The 21296-nt window shown below is 37.6% G+C and overlaps 2 protein-coding genes across 11 annotated transcripts in view; one reads left to right on the plus strand and one right to left on the minus strand.

Annotated features, from left to right (window-relative positions):
• The window catches only part of Cep83 (centrosomal protein 83), a 118256-nt gene extending 111470 nt beyond the window's left edge, over nt 1-6786 (plus strand). For 6 of the 7 annotated variants that reach the window (XM_078053001.1, XM_078053005.1, XM_078053006.1 and 3 more), the window contains 3 exons: nt 2546-2649; nt 5441-5630; nt 6611-6786. In XM_078053001.1, the coding sequence (XP_077909127.1) occupies nt 2546-2649; nt 5441-5630; nt 6611-6715 (399 nt within the window). In that variant the 3' untranslated portion in view covers nt 6716-6786. Of the gene's footprint in view, nt 1-2545; nt 2650-5440; nt 5631-6575 lie in introns of all 7 variants that reach the window. The other variant, XM_078053004.1, reaches the window with a different exon arrangement.
• Nucleotides 6787-7820: 1034 nt separating this feature from the next.
• The window catches only part of Plxnc1 (plexin C1), a 145240-nt gene continuing 131764 nt past the window's right edge, over nt 7821-21296 (minus strand). For 2 of the 4 annotated variants that reach the window (XM_078053000.1, XM_005324463.2), the window contains 8 exons: nt 20064-20118; nt 17643-17674; nt 17439-17546; nt 16081-16244; nt 14140-14287; nt 11628-11768; nt 11465-11539; nt 7821-10296 (listed from right to left, as the gene is read on the minus strand). In XM_078053000.1, the coding sequence (XP_077909126.1) occupies nt 10192-10296; nt 11465-11539; nt 11628-11768; nt 14140-14287; nt 16081-16244; nt 17439-17546; nt 17643-17674; nt 20064-20118 (828 nt within the window). In that variant the 3' untranslated portion in view covers nt 7821-10191. Of the gene's footprint in view, nt 10297-10754; nt 10910-11464; nt 11540-11627; nt 11769-14139; nt 14288-16080; nt 16245-17438; nt 17547-17642; nt 17675-20063; nt 20119-21296 lie in introns of those variants that run through there. The other 2 variants (XM_078052999.1, XR_013440389.1) reach the window with 2 other exon arrangements.

Genomic DNA, 21296 nt, shown 5'->3' on the forward strand with positions numbered 1-21296 from the left:
AAATCTATATGCAACAAAATGAAATTAAACTCCTATTTCTCACCAAGCACAAAACTTAACTCAAAATGGATCAAGGACCTAGGAATTAAGCCAGACTCTGCATCTAATAGAAGAAAATATAGGCCCTACTTTTCATCATGTGGGATGAGGCCCCAACTTCCTTAATAAGACTCCTATAGCGCAAGAATTAAAATCAAGAATCAATAAATGCAATGGATTCAAACTAAAAAGTTTTTTTCTCAGCAAAAGAAACAATCTGTGAGGTGAACAAAGAGCTTTACATCCTGGGAGCGAATTTTTACCACTCACACATCACATAGAGCACTAATCTTTAGGGTATATAAAGAACTCAAAAAGCTAAACACCAAAAAAACAAATAACCCAGTCAACAAATGGGCCAAGGATCTGAACAGACACTTCTCAAAAGAGGATATACAATCAATCAACAAATATATGAAAAAATGCTCATCATCTCTAGCAATCAGAGACATGCAAATCAAAACTACTCTAAGATATCATCTCACTCCAGTCAGAATGGCAGCTATTATGAAGACAAACAACAAGTGTTGGCAAGGATGTGGGGAAAAAGGTACAGTCATACATTGCTGGTGGGACTGCAAATTGGAGCAGGCAATTTGGAAAGCAGTATGGAGATTCCTTGGAAATCTGGGAATGGAACCACCATTTGACCCAGCTATTCCTCTCCCTGGTCTATACCCAAAGGACTTAAAAACAGCATATTACAGGGACATAGCCACATCAGTGTTTATTGCAGCAGCACAATTCACAATAGCTAAACTGTGGAGCCAACCTAGATGTCCTTTAGTGGATGAATGGATTAAAAAATGTGGCATATATACACAATGGAATTTTACTCAGCACTAAGAACAAAATGCCATTTGCAGGTAAATGGATGGCGTTGGATAAAATAATGCTAACTGAAGTTACGCAATCCCCCCAAAACAAATGCCAAATGTTTTATCTGATGTAAGGAAGGTGACTCATAGGTGGGGTAGGGAGGGAGAACATGGGAGGATTAGATTAATTCTAGATAGGGAAGAGGGGTGGGAGTGAAAGGGAGGCGCCAGGGGATTAGCAAGGATGGTGGAATATGATGGACATCATTATACAAAGTACATGTATGAAGACTTGAATTGGGTGTCAACATACTTTATATACAAACAGAGATACGAAAAATTGTGGTATATATGTGTATTAAGAATTGTAATTCAAAAAGAAAGTACATGTATAAAAGCATAAATTGGCGTGAACATACTTTATGTACAGAGATACGAAAAACTGTACTCTATACGTGTAATAAGAATTGTAATTCATTCCACTGTTGTCGTGTATTTAAAAAAATAATAAAATCAATTTTAAAAAGGAATGAGAACTTTGACCTCTAAAAGAAAATAAATAAAATAATTCATGAAATTAAATATATAAATAAAGATGTTGTGTTCAATATAACTAAATAATTTTTAAAAATTTAAATGCTATTCACAATAAGAAAAAATACCTATAACCAAATACCTAAGAATAAATATAATGAAAGATGGATGTATCCAACTTATGTATTTAAAAAATACAGATATTGCTTAGAAAAATTAATGAATGCTTAAAGGAGAAGACTATACCATGTTCATGATTTTATCTATATATTGTATCTATAAATTAAACGAATCCTCGCCAAAATCCCAGCAAGTCTCTGTAGAAATTAGGAAGTAGATTCTAAAGTTTACATTAGAATATGAAGGAGAATAACCAAGGTAATCTTAAAGGACAATAAGTCTAGAGGACTTGCTTTCAGTACTTTAATCAAGTATTAATTAACACCTACTAACTGCAGCAATTCAGACAATGTGGTATTGGCATAAGTGTAGATAAGTAGACAAATGGAACAGAATAGATTCTAGAAATAGACAAGTGAATGGACATGATGTGCTATCATTATATATTGAAATTTTACAATGTTTGCTTTTAGAAATTTTACTTTGTATATTGTAAAGTTAATTTTTTCTTTTAAATAATTATTTGGAATGGCAGACTTTTAAACTGAGATGGCATTCATATTCTATCTTGGCTTTTTCTAATCCTTTAATTTTGGTAGTAATTTATCAGTTACAAACATGCTTTTAATTTTCAGTTTTGTTTTGGTTCTTTTAAACAAGTCTTCTGGGACAATAAAGAGCAATGAACATTCTTTTGCAGAAGATGGGCAGCCTCACTAGAAAAATTTGACTCCTTTTTCTCCTTAGATTTTTTATTTGCAGCAATTGAGTTATTGATACCAATTTTCTGATTTGGTATTCATAATAATTCTATAAATTGTCACTTTGAGGATATGCAGTAGCATTGTGGTTTATTATCTTTGCAATTTTCAGTAAGAGCTATATGTACTAATTTTTGTTCCTAGTGTTCACTAAAACATTCATCTCTAAATTTAAAAGAAAAAAATTGGTATGTAAAATATTCACTATGTAATTTTCTTCAAATAGTAAATTATGTAATAACAAACTTATTAATCTGTTTTCCTCTTTTCTAGAGAAAATCTCTTCATGAAAACAAATTGAGGAGATTGCAAGAGAAAGTAGAAGTCTTGGAGGCAAAGAAAGAAGAATTAGAAACAGAAAATCAGGTGTTAAATAGGTAAGTGTGTGTGTGTATATATATACACACCATGTAGTTATTTTGATGTCATAGAACTTTGTTTCTGAGAGCATACTGTGTTTTCTTTTAAAATATATATATTTAAAAAGATATGTAGAACTATTTGATATCCATGAATGCATTACCTTTTATTTTTCTTTCTGACTGACTTTTCCTTTAAACCAGAAAGTTTCAGTGCCAGGTGTTTGAATTATGGTTAAGATTGACATAAAAGGTTAGTCACTGGCTTTGGTATAGTAACTGGCTTTGATATCTAGAAGTGGTATGAATTCTCAGGAATTCTAGGAGTATATGAATATCTAGGAGTGTGTGAATTCTGCTAAGCTAACAAAACAATTGTGGCTATTGTATAGGACTGAAAATCATGGCCATGGCTTTGAATCAAAGGTCAGTTTTTGGTTTCCTAGAGTGGAGAAATATTACTGGGCTATTGCTTCTGATTTTGTAGACACATCCAAGCATAGCTAATAATCAGCATCCTTAGCATTTTTTTGAACAGATAAGGTTTACTTTACTGGATTGGCATTAGTGGTATTATATTGATTTGGTATTGTATTTAATTCAAGATAATAAAAAAATATTCTGAATTCAGCTAAGTAGTGGTAGCTTTCAGTACTTTAATCAAGTATTAGATTTTTTGTAATGGAAATTGCCTGTAATATCATGCAGTGATGTTTTGTGATATGTGCTGGTGTTCTTTGTTGTAATTTTTAACATAAGGTGAACAACACCACAGTTGGTGATTACTCAAGGTTTCCAGATTGTGGAATTCATGCCAACTTTGTAATACTTTGTTTCAAAGTAGGAAGCCACTAAATTCACCTTCCTACCTCCTTCACAACCATTAATATTGAAGTATTATCAGTTTAAGATTGGACACCTGTGGTTCAGATCATCTATTCTTTTTGGTACTAGTATTATTTTTTGGTACTAGTGATTGGACCCAAGGTTGTTTTACCTCTGATCTATATCTCCAACCCTTTTTGAAATTTGAGGCAGGACTTCACTAAGTTTCTGAGACTGGCCTTGAACTTGTGATCTTCCTACTTCAGCCTCCTGAGTTGCTGGGGTAATAGGCATGTGCCACTGTGACTGGCTGATTCAGGACTTGGAGTGGTTTTGAAGCTTTATTTGATTGAACTGGTGTGATTCATAAGGAGTGTTATGTCCAAAAAGATAATGATCTGTGAAGACCTAAAAAGTTAGATTTTTTTCCCTCTTATCATTTTTTTTTTTAAGTTAGGTTGCTTCACCTTTATAATTACTATAGAAGATAGGGAAAAGCAGTGTTTTGCCTTGTCTCACTCATGTAGTCAACATAACACTCTGACACCAGGTATATGGAGGTTTTTCCCTTATACTAGTCATTTAATTCTCCAATGGACATCAGTTGGATGGCCTATAATTCAATTCTAACATTATCACGTTGAATCCCCACTGGTTGACAGGTTGACTGTTTCCACTGCAGATGCCAATTACAAATCCCAGGCTGTGACCTATGCTTCTGATGGACAAGCTATAGATCGATATTCCCATGACCCTATTCTTGGGTTTGATTAATTTGCTACAGCAGTTCCCAGACCTTAGAAATGCTTTACTTACACTTACCATATATTATAAAGGATATTACAAAGGATACAGATGAACAACCAGAAGGAAGAGGTATGGGGGAGAGGCATAAGCTTTCATGCCCTGTGTAGGTGCACCAGCCTCTAAGGCACCTCCATGTTCAGCAACCCAGAAGTTCTTCAAACTCTTGCTATTTGGGGTTATTTTATGGTAGCTTCATTATGTGGACATGATTGTTTACATTATTGGTCATTGATAATTAATTCAACCTTCAGCTTCTTTCTCTCTCCTGTGGTAAAGGTGAGTTGGAGCTTCAATTTCCAACTCTTGAACTAAGTCTTAATCTTTCTCATTTCCTGCTTTCATTCTGAAGCATTCTAGGATCCCCCAGCCACCAGTCATCTCATTATCATAAAAAAGATGCTGTTTTCAGTTCAAGATTCCAAGGGTTTTTAAGGAGCAATGTGCCAAGAGGACTCAGGGATAAACACTAAACACACACACACACACACACACACACACATATATATTTTATATTTTTATATTTGTGTGTATATGTGTTAATAATATACCTACATTTTAAAAATTAGGTTGAACTATATGTAATTATTTATATTTGGCCATATTTCACCTAAAAGTTGCCAATTTCATAAATTTATCCCTCCTATACTATGAGGTATTTTTGTGGTTTAAAGAATTTCCTTTTTAGTCTCATTATTATTTTTTTTTAATTTTCATTTTTTTATTGATTGTTCAAAACATTATAGAGCTCATGATATATCATCTTCCATACATTGGGTTTTGAACTCCCCAAATACATATTGCAGACTCACTTCTGTTACATACTTACATTTTTACATAATGGCATATTAGTGACTGTTGTATTCTGCTACCTTTCCTATTTTAGTCTCATTATTGATCAGTAGCAGGGGATTGAGGAGACTATGGAAACGAAGGTAAAAAAAGTCTCAAGAATGTTTTAAATCTTTGATTAATTGACAAATAAAATCTTAAAATTAGTGCTAGTAAATATATATAATTAAGATGTCATGTTTATATTTCTAGGTAAGTAGATTTTTATATATTATATACAGATAAATCATAGTTTAGAAATTCTTCTGTTCCAGTTTATAATTATGAATTATACTATTTTTCAATAATGTATAACTATTAAAAAACACTTTCTTTTGTTCTATTTAAGACAAAATGTTCCATTTGAAGAATATACAAGGCTTCAAAAAAGACTAAAAGATATACAGAGACGACATAATGAATTTCGAAGTCTAATTTTGGTTCCTAACATGCCTCCAACAGCATCTGTCAATCCTGTTAGCATACAGTCATCAGCCGTGGTTCCAGGCATGGAACTGTCCTTTCCTCCACATATGCAGGTATGAACATTTATTTTAGGAGAAGAGAAAGTCAAACATGTCTATAATGTGTAAACAGAGATAAAACTAACAAAAAATGGCATGTCCATTTAAGGCCACTGTTAACTTTTTCTTCTTTCATTTATCATAGAAATGTGCTGAAAAGTAGACTTGAATGTATTCCATCCCTTTAAAATGATGGTGTTGGGAGTAAAATCTCCTATTGAGCAATAGATAGGAGACTTGATAAATGAGTCTTTGAGTAGGCTAGAGTTTGTAGCTTGTTCATTCACTACTACTGAGCATTTACTAATGCAGTGCACTCTTCGTCTTCTATACATTTTAACATTAATGAAAAAAACTTTGAGGCAGGTATTATTATTCTCAAATCACAGATGAAGTACCTGAGTCATAGAAGTGGAATGACTTGCAAGGTCATAGCTTAATAAAAAAGTTAAGTTTTAAACCTAAATCCTGTGATTCCAAAACCTGGGCTACTTCTGCTATGTCAGGCCCCTGAGATATTGAAGGAATCAAATTGATTGGCTGGTTTTCAAAAGATGGACATTTAATAAGTAATTATGTTTTATATTGTAAGCATGGAAGATTTTAGCCACTGAACTGAATCTCAGACCAAGTGCTTTGTTTATAATAAACAGCTGTTAAAACCAGTCTCATTTGAAAGTTGCCATGTAAATATTCCTGGCCTTGTCTTAGTATTTCTAATTTCCTCCCTAGTGAATTTTACACCAAGCAAAGAATAGGCTGTGGGTTTTGCTTAAGGGTAGAGCCTGAGGCAGGAGAGAAGCAGTAGTTAGTATACTGTTTCACCCATAGTAGTCTGTTTTTAGACTGCTAGAGTGGACATCATTTCCCTGCCAGGTTGTTGCGGGCCTATATAAGAAAGGCAGGCAAGGCTACTGTCCAGCAGGGACTTTTTTTTATTTTTATTTTTTTTCCTGACAGTTTCTTTCACTGTGCTTTCCTACATCATTTTTAAGGAGGAACAGCATCAAAGGGAACTCTCGCTACTTCGAAAAAGACTGGAAGAACTAGAAACAACACAAAGAAAACAACTAGAAGAACTAGGATCTCCTGGGGAATGATGTTCTTGGATAAAAGGCAGATCAAAAGGGGTGAAATAAAGATACTCAATAAAGCATGCAGTTTTAATGTACATGGCATTGATATACTTTATTACTGTTTGCCAAAATACTTAAATGTGCCTCTAAAAAAGGTATCAGCTACATGCTGCATTGCATGATATTCAGATTTTCCGATTATACTGATGACTAATAAAGCATTAAAAGAAAGTTTCAGAGATATTTTACAATATATAATATCTGAATATAAAAATAAATAATAAATAGGGAATCAAGTTTTAAATTTTTCACTTCTAAATTTTTTTGGCATTTTGCCTGAAATGTACCCATCTTGAATTCTTTTTTTTCATCTCTGAGGTGCTTGACAATAAGAACGTCAGTAAACTGCTTTACTAATATATAAGAGTTTTAAATTTCTAGTTTTTGGAAAAAAGATGACAATTTAAAGGTACATTTTAAAAATCTTTAAAGGTATCTAAATACATATGTTTATTGCAAAAGGCTACCTTTTCTAAAAGCTGTGTACACATAATTTATTAAAAAGCTTAATAAATATTTTTCTACCTAAGTATATTGTTTTGTGTTTGTGTTTAATTTTTTGATCTTAGAGTGTATGTTTAGCAGTTTAGAAGACTTCACTGATTTTGGCTTTGTTGAGTTGGGATCAGTAGATAATTAAATCCTGTGGCTGTTTAAAAGGGCTGTTGATCACAAAACTTGAACCCAGTGGGATTCTCTCTAGAAGTATTATTATTTAACTTTGTTTCCCATTATTTTGGATCAAATCAAATAATTGTGTTTTATTTGTGTGTCCCTAAGTATGTCATTATTTACCTTGTTTTTCACCGTGCATCCTTTGGAAGCTTTCTTATGTAACATCTTTTCAAGGAATTCTGCTGGAGTAAATTCAAGTCAACAAGGCAAAGCTCAACTCTGCCAAACTAAATGGAGAATTCATTAACCAGAAGTCTTCACAGTCAAAAATCCATGATGATAGTGGAGGATAGGAATGTAATTGAGCAACCCTTAGCATCATTTAGCAAGAAATTTAAGTTTACTTGTAACTAGAAAATTTAGGAGGAAACAAAAAAGCCAAAACAGTCCATAATTACATCAAAATGTTTATTTTTGGATATAGACATTTAAAACATTCATCTCCAAGAACAGCTTCAATCAGGTATACAATAAGAAATAGACTTTAAATCCTAATATGGAAAAGATAACAGAATTAATTTTTTAAATGCTGCTGTAGACACTAGTGTTAGAAAAAAAAAGTTTATAAATGAATTGTTTTGCACCAAAAAATATGCAAAGAAACTTAAAAATATTGTTTGCCATTTGTTTCTCTAGTTGCTGTTTAATGTAGACCCAGTGACTGATTGTCTTCAGCACACATCTGATTTGGCCATTTACTGCATTTGGCTAATGTGATCCAAAATGTGATCTAGATAGTGCTCTTCACTGGTGGATTGACAAACACGCTACATACATTAGTGAATCTTCACACCACCTCAGTGAGGTAGGTTAGAAATATTATACAGAAATCGAGGCACAAAGAGGTAAGTGACTTGCCCAAAGTTTCTAACAGCACAGTACCTGGAAGAGGAGGTAACTCTCCACACAGGACTCATGTGCCAGAGCTGGACAGGAACATCCTCGTGTAGCATTTAGTAAGTACTTAGATAAATAAAGCTGTCGCTGATCCTTTGAGTTTTCTGTACCCTGGAGAAGGGAAGTCTTTTGGGCAACTCTCCTACCCTTGGCTCTCACTCTTACAGTTCTCTTATGAATGCCTTCACCTCTTTGAAGACTGTAGCAGCTTTGGATGGGGACCAGACCTCTCACCTTTAGACCTACAAATAATCTATTTGGTAGTATTTTTGAGATGTGTCCTTTGGACAGACAGTGGTCAAAAGTGATAGGATTGGGAATGTGTGTATCAGGGCAGTAACTGCTTATTTCTCTTAACCCTTTGATGAGGTGTCACCTCTCTCACAGTTTACCAGATATTAAGGAGCAAATATGAGTTGCGTTTACCTAATGAACTTACGTTTCAATCCTGATGTTCCATACAGTGTTGGTAAATGGGTTTAAGGAATGTGGGATCAGTGGTTTATTTGCTACTTGAAAAAATTTCTATCCTAGATTAGGGATTTGGAGCACCAAGGGTAAAAGGTGCCTGCCACAAGGAAAGCTTGAGAGTTGCCAATTAACACTTTTTACTTCTGATTTAATAGAAGGAAAACACAGTGGTATTAAAATTGGTCATGAGCAGCAAAAATTCAGGAATAAAAAACTCAGCAATAAAAAGACTACAATATAACTGGAAAGGGAATTGTTTAAAAAGAAAGGCATGAATAAAATGGGTATTTTAAATTCTTTCTCCTGTAAGGAATACTTTCAAAAAGTACATAGTAAGACTAAGATACCAAGTTGTATACTAATATTTCTCAGGCCTTGGGCCTCAAATATATATATTTATATATAATACTCCAGTGTGAACAACAGTTTGATGAAATGCAAAATGTATCTTTTTTTTTAATCACACACAAGTATTTATAACCACAGGGTTCACCAGAAATCTAAAGCAAGGAGACACTAGTATAGAAATGTAGGATTAGAGGAGTGACTTACACTTCCACAGATAGTTCTGATCAAGGTTTTTCAACAGAAATAAACAATTTTTTCATTTATATAATACCCAACATGTCCACTATCAAATACATTTAGTATGAAAAGATAAAAAAGGAACATACATTAGGACACAGTGGGTAAAATGCTGTTGCATTTCAGTAAAGCCCACTCACTCTCCTTGCTTTAGAGCTCCTTGATGCAATGGAGGTGAGTTCGGTGGAGTGCAGTTGGTGACCGCTGAAAAACACGAGCCCTTTCAACAATGCTGCAACACTGTTAGTTTTTGGTTTAAACACACACACACACTCACAAATGCTAAGTGTACACACTACCAAATTCTGCGGTCAGCTTTTCCAAGAACTACTAGGGAAAGTTTCAATGCTGCAAATCCTCGAGGTTGCCCTAACACTCCCACCTTGTTTCCAAATGACTCATTTCACATTTTGTTTTGAGTATCCCTTTTCTGCAGAGGTGCAGTGTAGTCACAAGTGCTACATAGCTGTAGTTTTCCAACAAAACCACTTAGATAACATTGTGCTTAAGTGGAGACTGTAATTACAATACTGACACTTGCTTACTGGCCCTGTATTCTCTGTAAACAAGGAGGCTGTTTGCAACAACCACTTCCACTCTATTTACAGAAGGGTTCCCACGGTATACACACAGGCACAGTGGTTGATATGCTTTCTAAAAGCTGTGCATGTGCCTTGGTCTCTTGAAAAGACAGTGCTCAAAGTGGAACCCATGTGCAAACTTAAAAATTAACGACACAGAGTAGCTCAAGCAGCCATTTTGCTCCCAAGTCGTCTGAAGAACTTTGCCAGGTTAAGCCAGGCCCAGAGTGCTTACATCCACTTGCATTTCTTCTTTTCATCAAATAAGACTTTTACATGCAAGAGTTGTTTCTGAGCTTCTTCCAGCCCTCGTTCTCTTTCTAGTTTATTTAGAATCTGTTGACAATTAGAACAGTTATTTTAGATATTATGGTTTTAGCATTACAATTCTTTTTTTTTGTTTGTTTTTGCATTCCTGATGCTGTGAGTGGGTAAAATCTGTATGAAACAGATGCCAACATTTTCTTCGATCATTTACATACTCACTTTGCAAGTTGTTTTGCTAAGTCATTATCACAGGACCAACAACACTTTGGCTTAAAATAGAAGCCCACAAGAAAATACCAACTATTTGCTTACAAATATGAGGCCAGACTTCCCAGGCCCTACTTTATGCATTATATCACAGCCATTCCAAGCACAGCAAGCATTCCTGGGCAGCCAACATGCAGGCAAGTATTTCTTCTTAAATGCAGCAGGCAGGGGCATCCTAGTCTGAGAGGAAAACTTCCCTCCCTTACCTCCCCTCCTGGGCAGCCTAGTCCCTCCTCTCCCTCCCCTCCCCAGTGCGTCCCTTCTCGCCCCTAACCCCTGGAATAAGAGGGATGCTTATCATGTTTAAGGAACTCATTGCCTCTACCCTACCTTAGCGCTTCACTTGATCTTCAAGTAGCAAATGGAATTGGTGAGCTATTCTCACCAGTGACATGGATAGCCTGTCCCAGCATGACTGAGTGGGGGGGAATCAGGGAAGGGGGAATTAACATTTATTTGGAAACAACGCATCCAGATTAAGGAGAACTAATCATAAAGGAGAATGGTAGTTCATTACTAATGGTTGTAAAAAGCCTGAATTAAAACATTTGTTATTGAAATAGTTGCTTAAGTTAGAAATATGTCATAATTTCCTACAACTATTGAATATAGAATCTAGACGATTTAACAGGCTTAGCTTTCGTTTTTAGCAGACTACAATCAAGCTTAAGCTGGCCCCATTTACAGGGCCACAAATTACTCATTAAAGTTAGCTTGAGTCAGTGTGGCTGTAGGCCCCATGAACTCAAATGTAAATTCAGGCTGGTCCAAATGTGGGCAGCGTCATCTATCAGAGGGGCAGCCGTGTGCAGGGTCTGGCTTGGTGCCAGGATCCCCCATCTCAGGCAGGCTTCCTGGCCTCCCTTTCTGGCTGTTTGGGATGCCAGAACTATCCTGAGACCCACAGAACGCTATAACAAAATCCTTGTGGCTGATTCATAGCTTTAAAAGATGTTAAATAAAATCTTACCTCATCAAAATATTTTACGATGTATTTGTAGATTTCTGTCAAGGCCACTTCTTCATTAAATTCATTTTCGTGTTTCTAAAACAAAGAAAGTCCTGTTGAGAGACTCTGAAATGAGTTTTTAAAAAGGAACCAAATACAAGCTTATTTCTGTTTCTAATGCTACCTTAGATTCCTGAGTTAAGAATTCTTCCATTTCTAAAGGTGACAATGGAGGCAAATCCCTGATTGCTTTGTAATAAGATTTTACTTCCTCTTTGTAGGTCGGGATATCCTTGGCATAGAGCAGTTTATTAGTTGGTGCTTCCTGAAAAAAAAAAAAAAAAAGAGAATTCACCACCGAAAGAGTAAAAAAACATGGGGAACTTGTAAAAAACGGTACAGTGTAGCTGCACCCCCACCACCCACCAGTATTACACCTAACAAGGCTTTGTGCAGGAGGCCTCACTAAATGTTGACTGAGTGACTGACTGCCATCTAGATAGTTCTGGTGAGTCACTGTTATTTTCAGGCGTATTAAATGCTAATATATTCTGCCTTCCTCTCATAAAAGAACTAAAATTATTATTTTTGCATGATTTTGAGTTACTGTAACAATGGAACTTATTTCAATCATAGTTCATTACTAATGGTCGTAAAAAGCCTGAATTAAAAACATTTGCTCTCATCCTCACCCACCAGTGAATTTTGGCATTTATAAAAGGCTTGATTGTAGGTCTGATTGAGCCCTTTATATAACTCTAAAACTGGAAAGTAATTGGTGGTGGCAGATTTTCCAGCTTGTCCCTCATTTCATTAGGTTATAAAGATCTTCCAATTCCCTCAAGGAAGAGCATGGTTATTGGTATTAGTGGCCCTGATGACTGATTTTGCAAAGGTTCCTGGGCAGTTTGAATGGTTGTATGTAATTATATTGGTGAGAATATTTAAAAATGAGATAAGTGAAGATTTTAAGGACTCATGATTTTTCACAAAATGTAAAATTCTACTCAGGGAAGATAGGTGAGTTAAATGATAGGGGTTATGTCCCAAAGAATTTTATAAAGTCCAATGGTTAAATCAATGGTTGGATGAATCATTGTGAAAGATGCATTAACTGAGAGATTTCTGAGGTGTTCTTATCAAGTTTAAGTGGAATGATCAAACCAAAATGATCATTCATTAATTCAGTGACTATTTAGGCAGGCACTGAAAGTGTAGAGATGACCTGACTTTGAGAAGCTTACCATCTAGTTGAGAGAACAAATTTACAGTGAGTAATTTATCAGTAATTAGTACACTGTAAAGAACATTTACTATAAACAAGCATTTAAGTGTCTTTAGGGTGCTGCCTGCTAAGTTGAACTTTATTAGTGGAATAAAGAGGCACAGAGGAACATGCCTCAGGAAAGGTTCACTGATCAGAGTCTCCTACGATTTCTGGCACACATCAGGAAATCATTTTTGTGAATGAATGAATGAGTAGGATTTTACCAGACAGAGGGTTGTGAGACAGGAAAGACATGAGCAAAGAAGGGTGGAAACAAGTTCCTGGTATGTGTGGAAAAGTTAAAACATGGAGCATGCCAGAAAATGAGGCCAGAAAAGATGCCTGAAGCCAAGCAGGAAGGGCCATGCAGCACTGTGAAGACTTCCCCTGGTAGGTCATGGAAACATTTTCAATTTCCTAAGCAGGATGCTGGGAAGTTCAGATTCAGATTTATATTTTACAAAGATAACATGAGACAGTGGAACAAGGTTGTTTAGAGAGGCGGGGTGGACAGCAAGGGCATTGAACACTCATCAGGAGGCAGTTATCCCAGTGGAGAGGGGATGAAGGGACAGGTGCTGTAGAGAAGAGAGTGGAAGGAGGAAGAGTCAAAGATGATGCAGAGGATTGCTCCTCGAGAGATCAGGCAACTCAAAAGTGAAAACAGTGTCTTTTTGCAGAAAGAGTGGTGACAAAATTGAAATTATGACGAGGGATCTGAGATACCCGTGAAACATCAATCACCATTCATTCCAGGTACTCTGAAAATCCTACCAAAGAGCCACTTCTCAGCGTTCAAAGATTTTCTGAAATCCATTAGATACAGATATTGCTTGGTTTAATATATTTTGGAGTGCTCGGAAAGGACTAAAACATCTCTTTCAAAGTTTGCTCTGTTTTTTTTTTTTTTTTTAAATCTTTGCTTTCTTCCGCCTTTTGATCAACAAAGAAAGCCATAGGAAAGCAATATTCATGCTTTGATTATAAACTGACAAACTAATATTGTTAGAAATCTTGGGTAAATTTTTCTTCCCCATAAGCCATTTGTTATATTAAAATAGACTTCTGAAAAATATACTCAGATGTAATTAACTTGAGCAAATATTAATAGTTTCATACTCTGGATTAGTAGTTTATCAGTGCCTATCAAGTGTTTTTCTAGGAGACAAAGTATTTGCTTGATGGTAAAGTTTTTCAGAGGCACAATTCTATAATAAGATGGGGCTATGATTTTGGTTTTTACTTTAGAAACAATTAGATCAAAAGTAAATGTGCTAAATTTTAAAGAAAAGCAAATTTATAATGACCAAGATTGACTTTTTCTTTTCAGCTGGTATAGTTTAGATCCACTACTTATTACTTGAATGTTTACAAAACAGAGTGCTTCCAACTTGGGAGCATGTTCAAGAAACCGGAAGCTGGGCCTTACCTTCCCTAGTTGCTGCTCCGTGAGAGAAAAGGCATCCATGAATGCCTGAGCAATCACTGACAAACAGCCATCTATGTGTGGTGTCTTCTTAATGTCAAAGACAAACTGAGGGTTCTTCAGGATGTTTACCCAGAAGCGAAGAGGAAGGCTGTTCAAAGAGAGAATAATCTCTTCTCAAATACAGCCATTCATGGGAGGCCAGTGTTCTCTTTATCAATTTATAAACTGGTGTTTACATCCTTAATGAAGTACACAAATCTGCTTAGACACACAAGGCAGTGTCACTCAGAACAAGAAAGGGTTAAGCCAACTGCTACTGAAAGGCAGACCAGAGGAGTCTAAAAGTGGTCACGGACTGGACAAGATTTTTCTCCATATAATTCTTGATTATATTAGATGATAGTCACCAGTGAAAACCTCTCACTCAGATCTCCTGGACCTGACATCCTCTCTGTGACACTCTGGTCTAAGCCACCACCGACTCTCACCTGGATTATTTGCTTATCACCTCGTGTACTATAGTGGACATACTTGACTTGCTGTCTGCACCTTTTCAGAACGTAAGCTCTGGGAGGAAATGGGTTGGTTGTCTGTTTTGTTCATAACTGTCCTCCATCACCCAATAGTGTTTGGCACATTGTTAGTATCAAAGTAAGTAGGTGAATATGAACTTGGGGATCGTTTCAGAGTCCTTCCATGATCTCCATTTCAACGATGGCCTTGCTTACTACCTCCACTGCATGGCTGCTGGTGCAGTCATAGCTTTCCTAACCTGGTTGCTTCCCTGCTCAGAGGCCACAATATTCACCATGCAATGGTGACCTGCAGGACCTATGCTGGGTGTGGGAGGAATGAGACCTGGGAGCTAGAAGCTAGAACACAGGAATGGAATGAGCCAGAGGAGAGCTGGAACAGACCTGGATTAATGAAAAAAGACTGAACCTGCAACTCTGGGACTTTTACAACTGTTTAAAATGACTCGGCTGACAGTGCTCAGAGGGGCTTGAGCTTGTATGGGAAGTTCTATCACTTAACTCTGAGTCTTATTTAATTCTAGCACACAGTATTTCTAATAGAGGTAATGAGCCGTGTTTCTTCTCTGAGAAGACACTAGAATATATCTGGATGCCCTACCTTTTCTTCAGTTAAAATACAAACAACAACAACAATAATAAAAAACAATGTGAACCTTTGTTATTTCATTTAACAGATACACCTTCAGCACCTCCTCTGTGGGAAGAGATGGGTTGCTGCCAGGCTTAGGGCAAGGAGCGAGAAGACCTCCTTCAGCCCCAAATGGAATGCACATTACAATCAATAACTAATTCTTATGTTATCTGAGAACTGCATTTGATAAAAGCATGAATTTCTATACACTGATAGCCTGAAATTTGCAAATTGATTATTTTAGGAACCAGTAAAAGTTTCCTCTAATGGAAAAACAGTATGGTAAAACCACAACGTATTAATTTTTCATCCTTTGCTGGTCTAACATTCTAAACAGTCTCTTTCATGCATTAAAGATAACTTTATTTTATCCTAAAGAACAGGATTCCTGGCATAGAAACAGTTTCATGCATTGTTTAAAAATAGAAAATAGCAGCCAGGTGTGGTGACACACGCCTATAATCTCCGTGGCTTGGGAGGTTGAGGCAGGAGGTTTGAGGCCAGCCTCAGCAGTTTGGCAAGATCCTAATCAACTTAGTTAGACCCTGATTCAAAATAAAAAGGGCTGGGGGTGGCTGCATAGGTAAATGCCCCTCGGTTCAATTCCTGATTCCCCCAAAAAAGAAGCAAGAAACTACTTTGATGCCATATCTTACCAAGCCCAAAGATTCTGATAAGAGATAAATGAATCCTTCTGTAACTATCTCTGCCCTCCTTTTAGTTAATATTCTGTCCTAGATTCTTGGAAATGTCAATAATCACCTACATTCCCACCTGTTTGTTTTCCAAATATGTACGACATCAGGATCTGTGATTTTTTTATTTTCAGCCTGGGCATCCAAGAAGTCAAAAAAGTATTTTATAGCAAATGGGGCTCTGCTGTTGGGTAAACTCCAAATGCTTCTGAAAAGTTTTTCAAGCACAGAATGAATTGCCACCTGAAAGAGAGCGTGAGGTTTGGGAAATTAAAAAATATGGTAGTGGTTTTGAAAACATTAGAAAACCAAATCTAGGTTCAGGGAAAACGATGTGCCAACCAGAGAAAAACAAGCTGAGAAGGAAAATGTAAAACTGTCAAATGAGGCCAACACTCACAGTTTGGGACAAAGGTCCTGGGAGTCTTTGCTCAGGTTTAGATTTGGCTGGTAAGCCTCTTGCTCTTAGTAACATTGTTTAGTCAACAGAGAGGAGATGGTGGCAATCTCTAGGAGTGGAAGGGCTGTCAGCTGTAGGGCTGTATATATAAACCAAGAAGCCACGGAGGCTTTGCTTTTATTAATTATGTTTAGCCTGGAAAACTCAAGCAATGTTGCTCTGTTTCCAGATTTTTTTCCTGCTGCCTGTATTTTCATCATAGGGTTTATTGTGTACTTTCCAAAGCATTTGAGTATATTATAGAAAAGCAAATAGGCTGAGCTCTCTGGGGAAGCTGAGAAAATCAAGAGGCTCAGGCTGTCCTCTGCCCACTAAACAAATCTCCTAAACTCTAAGCAGATTCCCTGCCATCCATAATCTGAAGCAAGCATGCCCAGCAAGTCACTAGCGCCAGGTGTAGATAGTAGCATTTATATTGCTAGTCAATCCAGGGAGAAAAAAGAAAAATCACCACCAACTTGTGTTAATGTCACTAAGAGCCTGATGAAGTAAAATTTGCTCCTGATCTGGTATTCTGGTGGCTTCCCCATGTGACACTTATATGTGAACAGAATTTCTAATTTTAAAATGAAAAAACCTGGTAACATTTTACCAGGTTTATAGCCACTGACACCCTCCCTCCTTCATTTTATTTGCAATTCGAAGAAGGAAGTTTATTGCTTATCTCTAATAACAAGTAAACAAAAAGGAATAATTATGCTGTCAACCTAAAAAATAACAATAGTGAAATGGTGGGTAAGGAACAATATTAAAATCCCTGATTGAAGACTTACAGTAGAAATTTGTAAAGTGCTGTTATCCTTGCAGTTTATAAAAAGAAGAAGGAGATGGGAAGTGTTTACAATTTAAACTTTCATTTTGCTTTGCTAGAAGGCACAAGGGATTTGTAACATTTTCACACTTCAGTGGAAATTAAGTCAAACACATCATATACCCCCAAGGTAGCCGTAAAAGCTCTCCCAGAACAGTAAGTGTACCTTGGTCGACAGCAGCTTTGTCAGATACATTTCTTTTACTTTGAACTTGTGTTTCCCTCGATGTCTCTTTCCTTGCACATCTTGGAATGCTTCTGAATCTGGTAAAATCTAGAGGGAAGATGGAGTAGAAGTGTTACCTGAAGAGACCATTTGTGCCACAGAAGGCCTATGATTCAGCAATGAGCAGAGAAAGCCTGAACTCACCAAATGGCAGTGGTCATCCGAGTACTCCACATCTAAGTGCCAGAGAGAGGGAGAGAAAATAATTCATTAAGAAAAACAAATATACACCCAGGCCTAGTTAGCCTTCTCAAGGTAAGCCCCACTTGTGCTGGAAACCAAGAGCTCTTCCTTGTTGCCTTTCCCATGCTGCACCTTAAGATCTTAAGAACAGTGTAAATGCAGGATGAGTGGGGAGTAGAGCAGAAAGCAGGTTCCCTGTCCCTGGAAATGTGGAAACAGGCTGAGTGTCCATTTGCCGGGACAGGGCAGGAGGGGCTCAAGCCTTGTTATATTTCATTTAACAAATATACCTGCAGCACCTCCTCTGTGGGGAGAGAGGGGGTTGCTGCAAGGCTTAGGGCAAGGAGCGAGAGGACTTCCTTCAGCCCTAAATAGAATGCACATTATAATCCATGAGAGTCATGAAACTACTAATTGCACAATTAATTACAATGGTGGTAAGGATTTTAAGAGAACTATAAGCCAAGGAAGTAACTAACAAGGCACCCATCTAAGTCTAGGAGTTTTCTTTAAGGAAGGGATGTTGAAGCTGAACTCAAGAGTTAGCCAAGTAGGTGGCCAAGACCCCAGGATGGAAACGAATGTGCCCCTCCTAGGACTAAAGAAGGGCAAGGAGGTGGCAAGGCAAGAGTGGCATAGAGCAAAGACATTCTCCAGGGAAATCAAAATTATCATCAGAAAAGATAAAGGGAAGGGAAGATGGGGATTAAGGCATTGGATTATTTTTTTTCTTTTTCTTTTTTTGTCTTGAAGATGAGAGAGACCAGGACATCTGAAATGCTGATGGGGAAAAAAAGCAGTGATGGCGAGGGAAAGCAGTCAATTAAAAAGCAACCACTGGCTCACTGACTAGAGAAGAGCCCAGTGGTGCAGGAATGCTCAGAAGGCTGAAGAAGATGGAGAGTTGTGACCATCAAACTGGCCTTGGGAGGGGGATGAAGGAGCAGCAGTGGGCAGGTGCAGTAGGTAGGCAGGTTTGGTGCTGGATGTTGAGTTCTGGTTTCAGTCTTCTCTGTGCAGGATGAAATCATCTGCCAACAGTCGGGAATGTTGTGTGGTCGGGGCTCTGAGGCAAAGTTGACTTTGGGGACAGAGCTCTAGGAAAACTCAGTGGTGGTAGGCCGAGTGGAGACTCTGGTCAAGCTGACTACCATGTGTGTAAGTGACCGCAGCAGCTGTTGAGTGAGTTTTTTTTTTTTTTTTTTTTTTGCAACTGTACACTGTAGGCTCAGTAAAGGCTAATATCTGGGTTCACCAAAGCTGGGACTTTGACAGAGGGGCTTCTGACAGGGCAGAGGGGCAGGGCCTTGGAGTTTTAGCAGAATAGTGATCAAAGTGATGGCTTTCAGTGGGATTGGATAGGGAGGAAGCAAAGACTGACTCTCTGGAGTCCCAGAAAGAGATCCAGACCTAAGATTGTACTATTCAATCCCCAGATGACAGGCTCTTCAGAAGACCCAGGCTTTGAGGCTTAAAAAAACCAGCTTTCCCCCTTTTCACAACATAAGGACACCCTCCTCTATATGCCACAGTGACAGCCACTCTCCAAATAACACCACTGTAGCTTAATAAAGTAGTGGAGGGTGGGAGTCTCTCAAGGGGTATCCTAAAAGCTACCAAATATTCATCAGGAGCCCTGCAGCACTGACCAGTTGCTGGAAACTACTAGTTTCAGAAAACTAAAAGTCTGAAGTCCCTCCTTCCAGTAGTATGGGTGAGAAGGTGCCTGCTAGGGAGAAGTCCAGAACCCTCTGAGGGCTGAGGACAGGCCTTCTTTGCTGGGGTATAACTGCTCTGGAGACAAATCCAAAACAGGAGACCTAGGGACTTTCTCAAGGCATTACCACAGTATTTTTCTGCTCTGAGGATATCAGAAGAGGACTTTGGATATTGGCCTGTTGACTTTTCCCTAAAAGCTCCCTCTTGAGTTTCTACTTTCCTGAGAAGTTTGCAAGGTGCTATCACACTGGATTCTCCTAGTGGACTATCTTGTTTGTTCAGCTCTTGCTGGGCTGGGGGTTATCTGCAAGTTTTCCTCTCAGTTTGCCAAGAGGACCTCATTGCTATCTCTCATCCTACTGTGCTGTTGGAAAAGACCTATAAGGGCTGAGATTCTACCATGAGTTTAGAGCCATTAAGAGGCAGCAACTTCCTTTATGCTAGGCTGTCTGGGCCAACACAGTTTATAGTTTCCTTTCCTGCTTCTTGCAGGGCCCTTATTCTTAGGACTAGAAACAGATCGAAATGGCTTTTTTCAGCTTTCAGAGAATTATGTAGCAACAACTCTATCTCAGCTTTGTGACAATATGTCTGAGAGAGGCAGAAACCAATACTTTATAAAGCTGGGTGAGAACAAAAGGTTAACAATATTATATTGGTTACCTGAAGTAAAATTTGCTATCTTCTTAAAGACTTTTATAGTGGATCCATTTGATATCTGAAAGCAAAGATAAAAAATATATGAGTTTTCAAAATTTAATGTATTTCTCAACTTCACTCAGGAATTAGATGGCTGGATGGTTCTTACATTCTCTCACTTATTAAATCAAATATTTATCAAGAACTGCTATGTCCTGGGCACTGTGCTTGGGCTGGGGCTATCTAGAATGACAAGGCACTGTCTCTGCCCTCAAGGAACTCATGGTCCTATGGAGGTGACAGATAGATAGTGAGGTAAGGAAAGTGCCCAAAAGATAGAGGGCAGGACGCTGTGGCACAAATGGCCACTCCCCAACTTCTCAGAGGCCCAGGGGCCTGGGTCAGTTTTGTTTTTTGAGGCTCCTACTTATTATGGGTTGAAATATTCGTGTCTCTTCCAAATTCTTCTAAATCCTAACATGATGGTATTAGGAGGTGGGCCTTTGGGGAGGTGATAAAGTCATGTGGGTGGACCCTCAGGAGTGGAAGTAGTGCCCTTATAAGAAGAAACACCAGAGATTGCTCTCTGCTCTATTATGTGAGGATACAGTGAGAAAGAGAGTCCTCTGTGAACCAGGAAGAGGGCTTTCACCAGACTCTGGACCCACTTGTATCCTGACTATGGACTTCAAGCTACCAGAATTGTGAGAAATAAATGTTTGTTGTTTAAGCTAACCAGTGGATGGTATTCTGCTAGAGCAGCCTGAACTAAGACACCTAGTATATTAAGAAATGAAGAAATACCAAAACAGGTTCTCAAAAAAACTGGCATATAAAGCTGGGTGTCTACTCTACGACAGAGCAGTTTCACATGTAGGTCTATATTCAACAAACTAAGTAAATATTCTGATAGTAAACTATTTGAAACTGCCCCATACTGGAAATAACCTGAATACCCATCAACATTAAGATGAATAAATAAGTTGGAGTATTTTCTTGATTATAAAACAATGAAAAGGAGCTAACTACTGCTACATGTCACATGGGCAGATTTTACAACCATCATGTTGAGCAAAATAAGTCTGATAGGAAAGAAAGCATACTGTACAGTTCCATTATATAAAGCTAAAAAGCAACTCAGTCAAACGATGATATTAGATACTGGAGAAGAAAGTGGGGCTAGTGATCAGGAAGGGACAGGAGAGGGTTTCTGTTTCTTGACCTGGGTGCTAACTACAGGATGTATCATTTAGTGAG

Source organism: Ictidomys tridecemlineatus, chromosome 6 (genome assembly GCF_052094955.1).
Source record: "Ictidomys tridecemlineatus isolate mIctTri1 chromosome 6, mIctTri1.hap1, whole genome shotgun sequence".
Lineage (NCBI taxonomy): Eukaryota > Metazoa > Chordata > Mammalia > Rodentia > Sciuridae > Ictidomys > Ictidomys tridecemlineatus.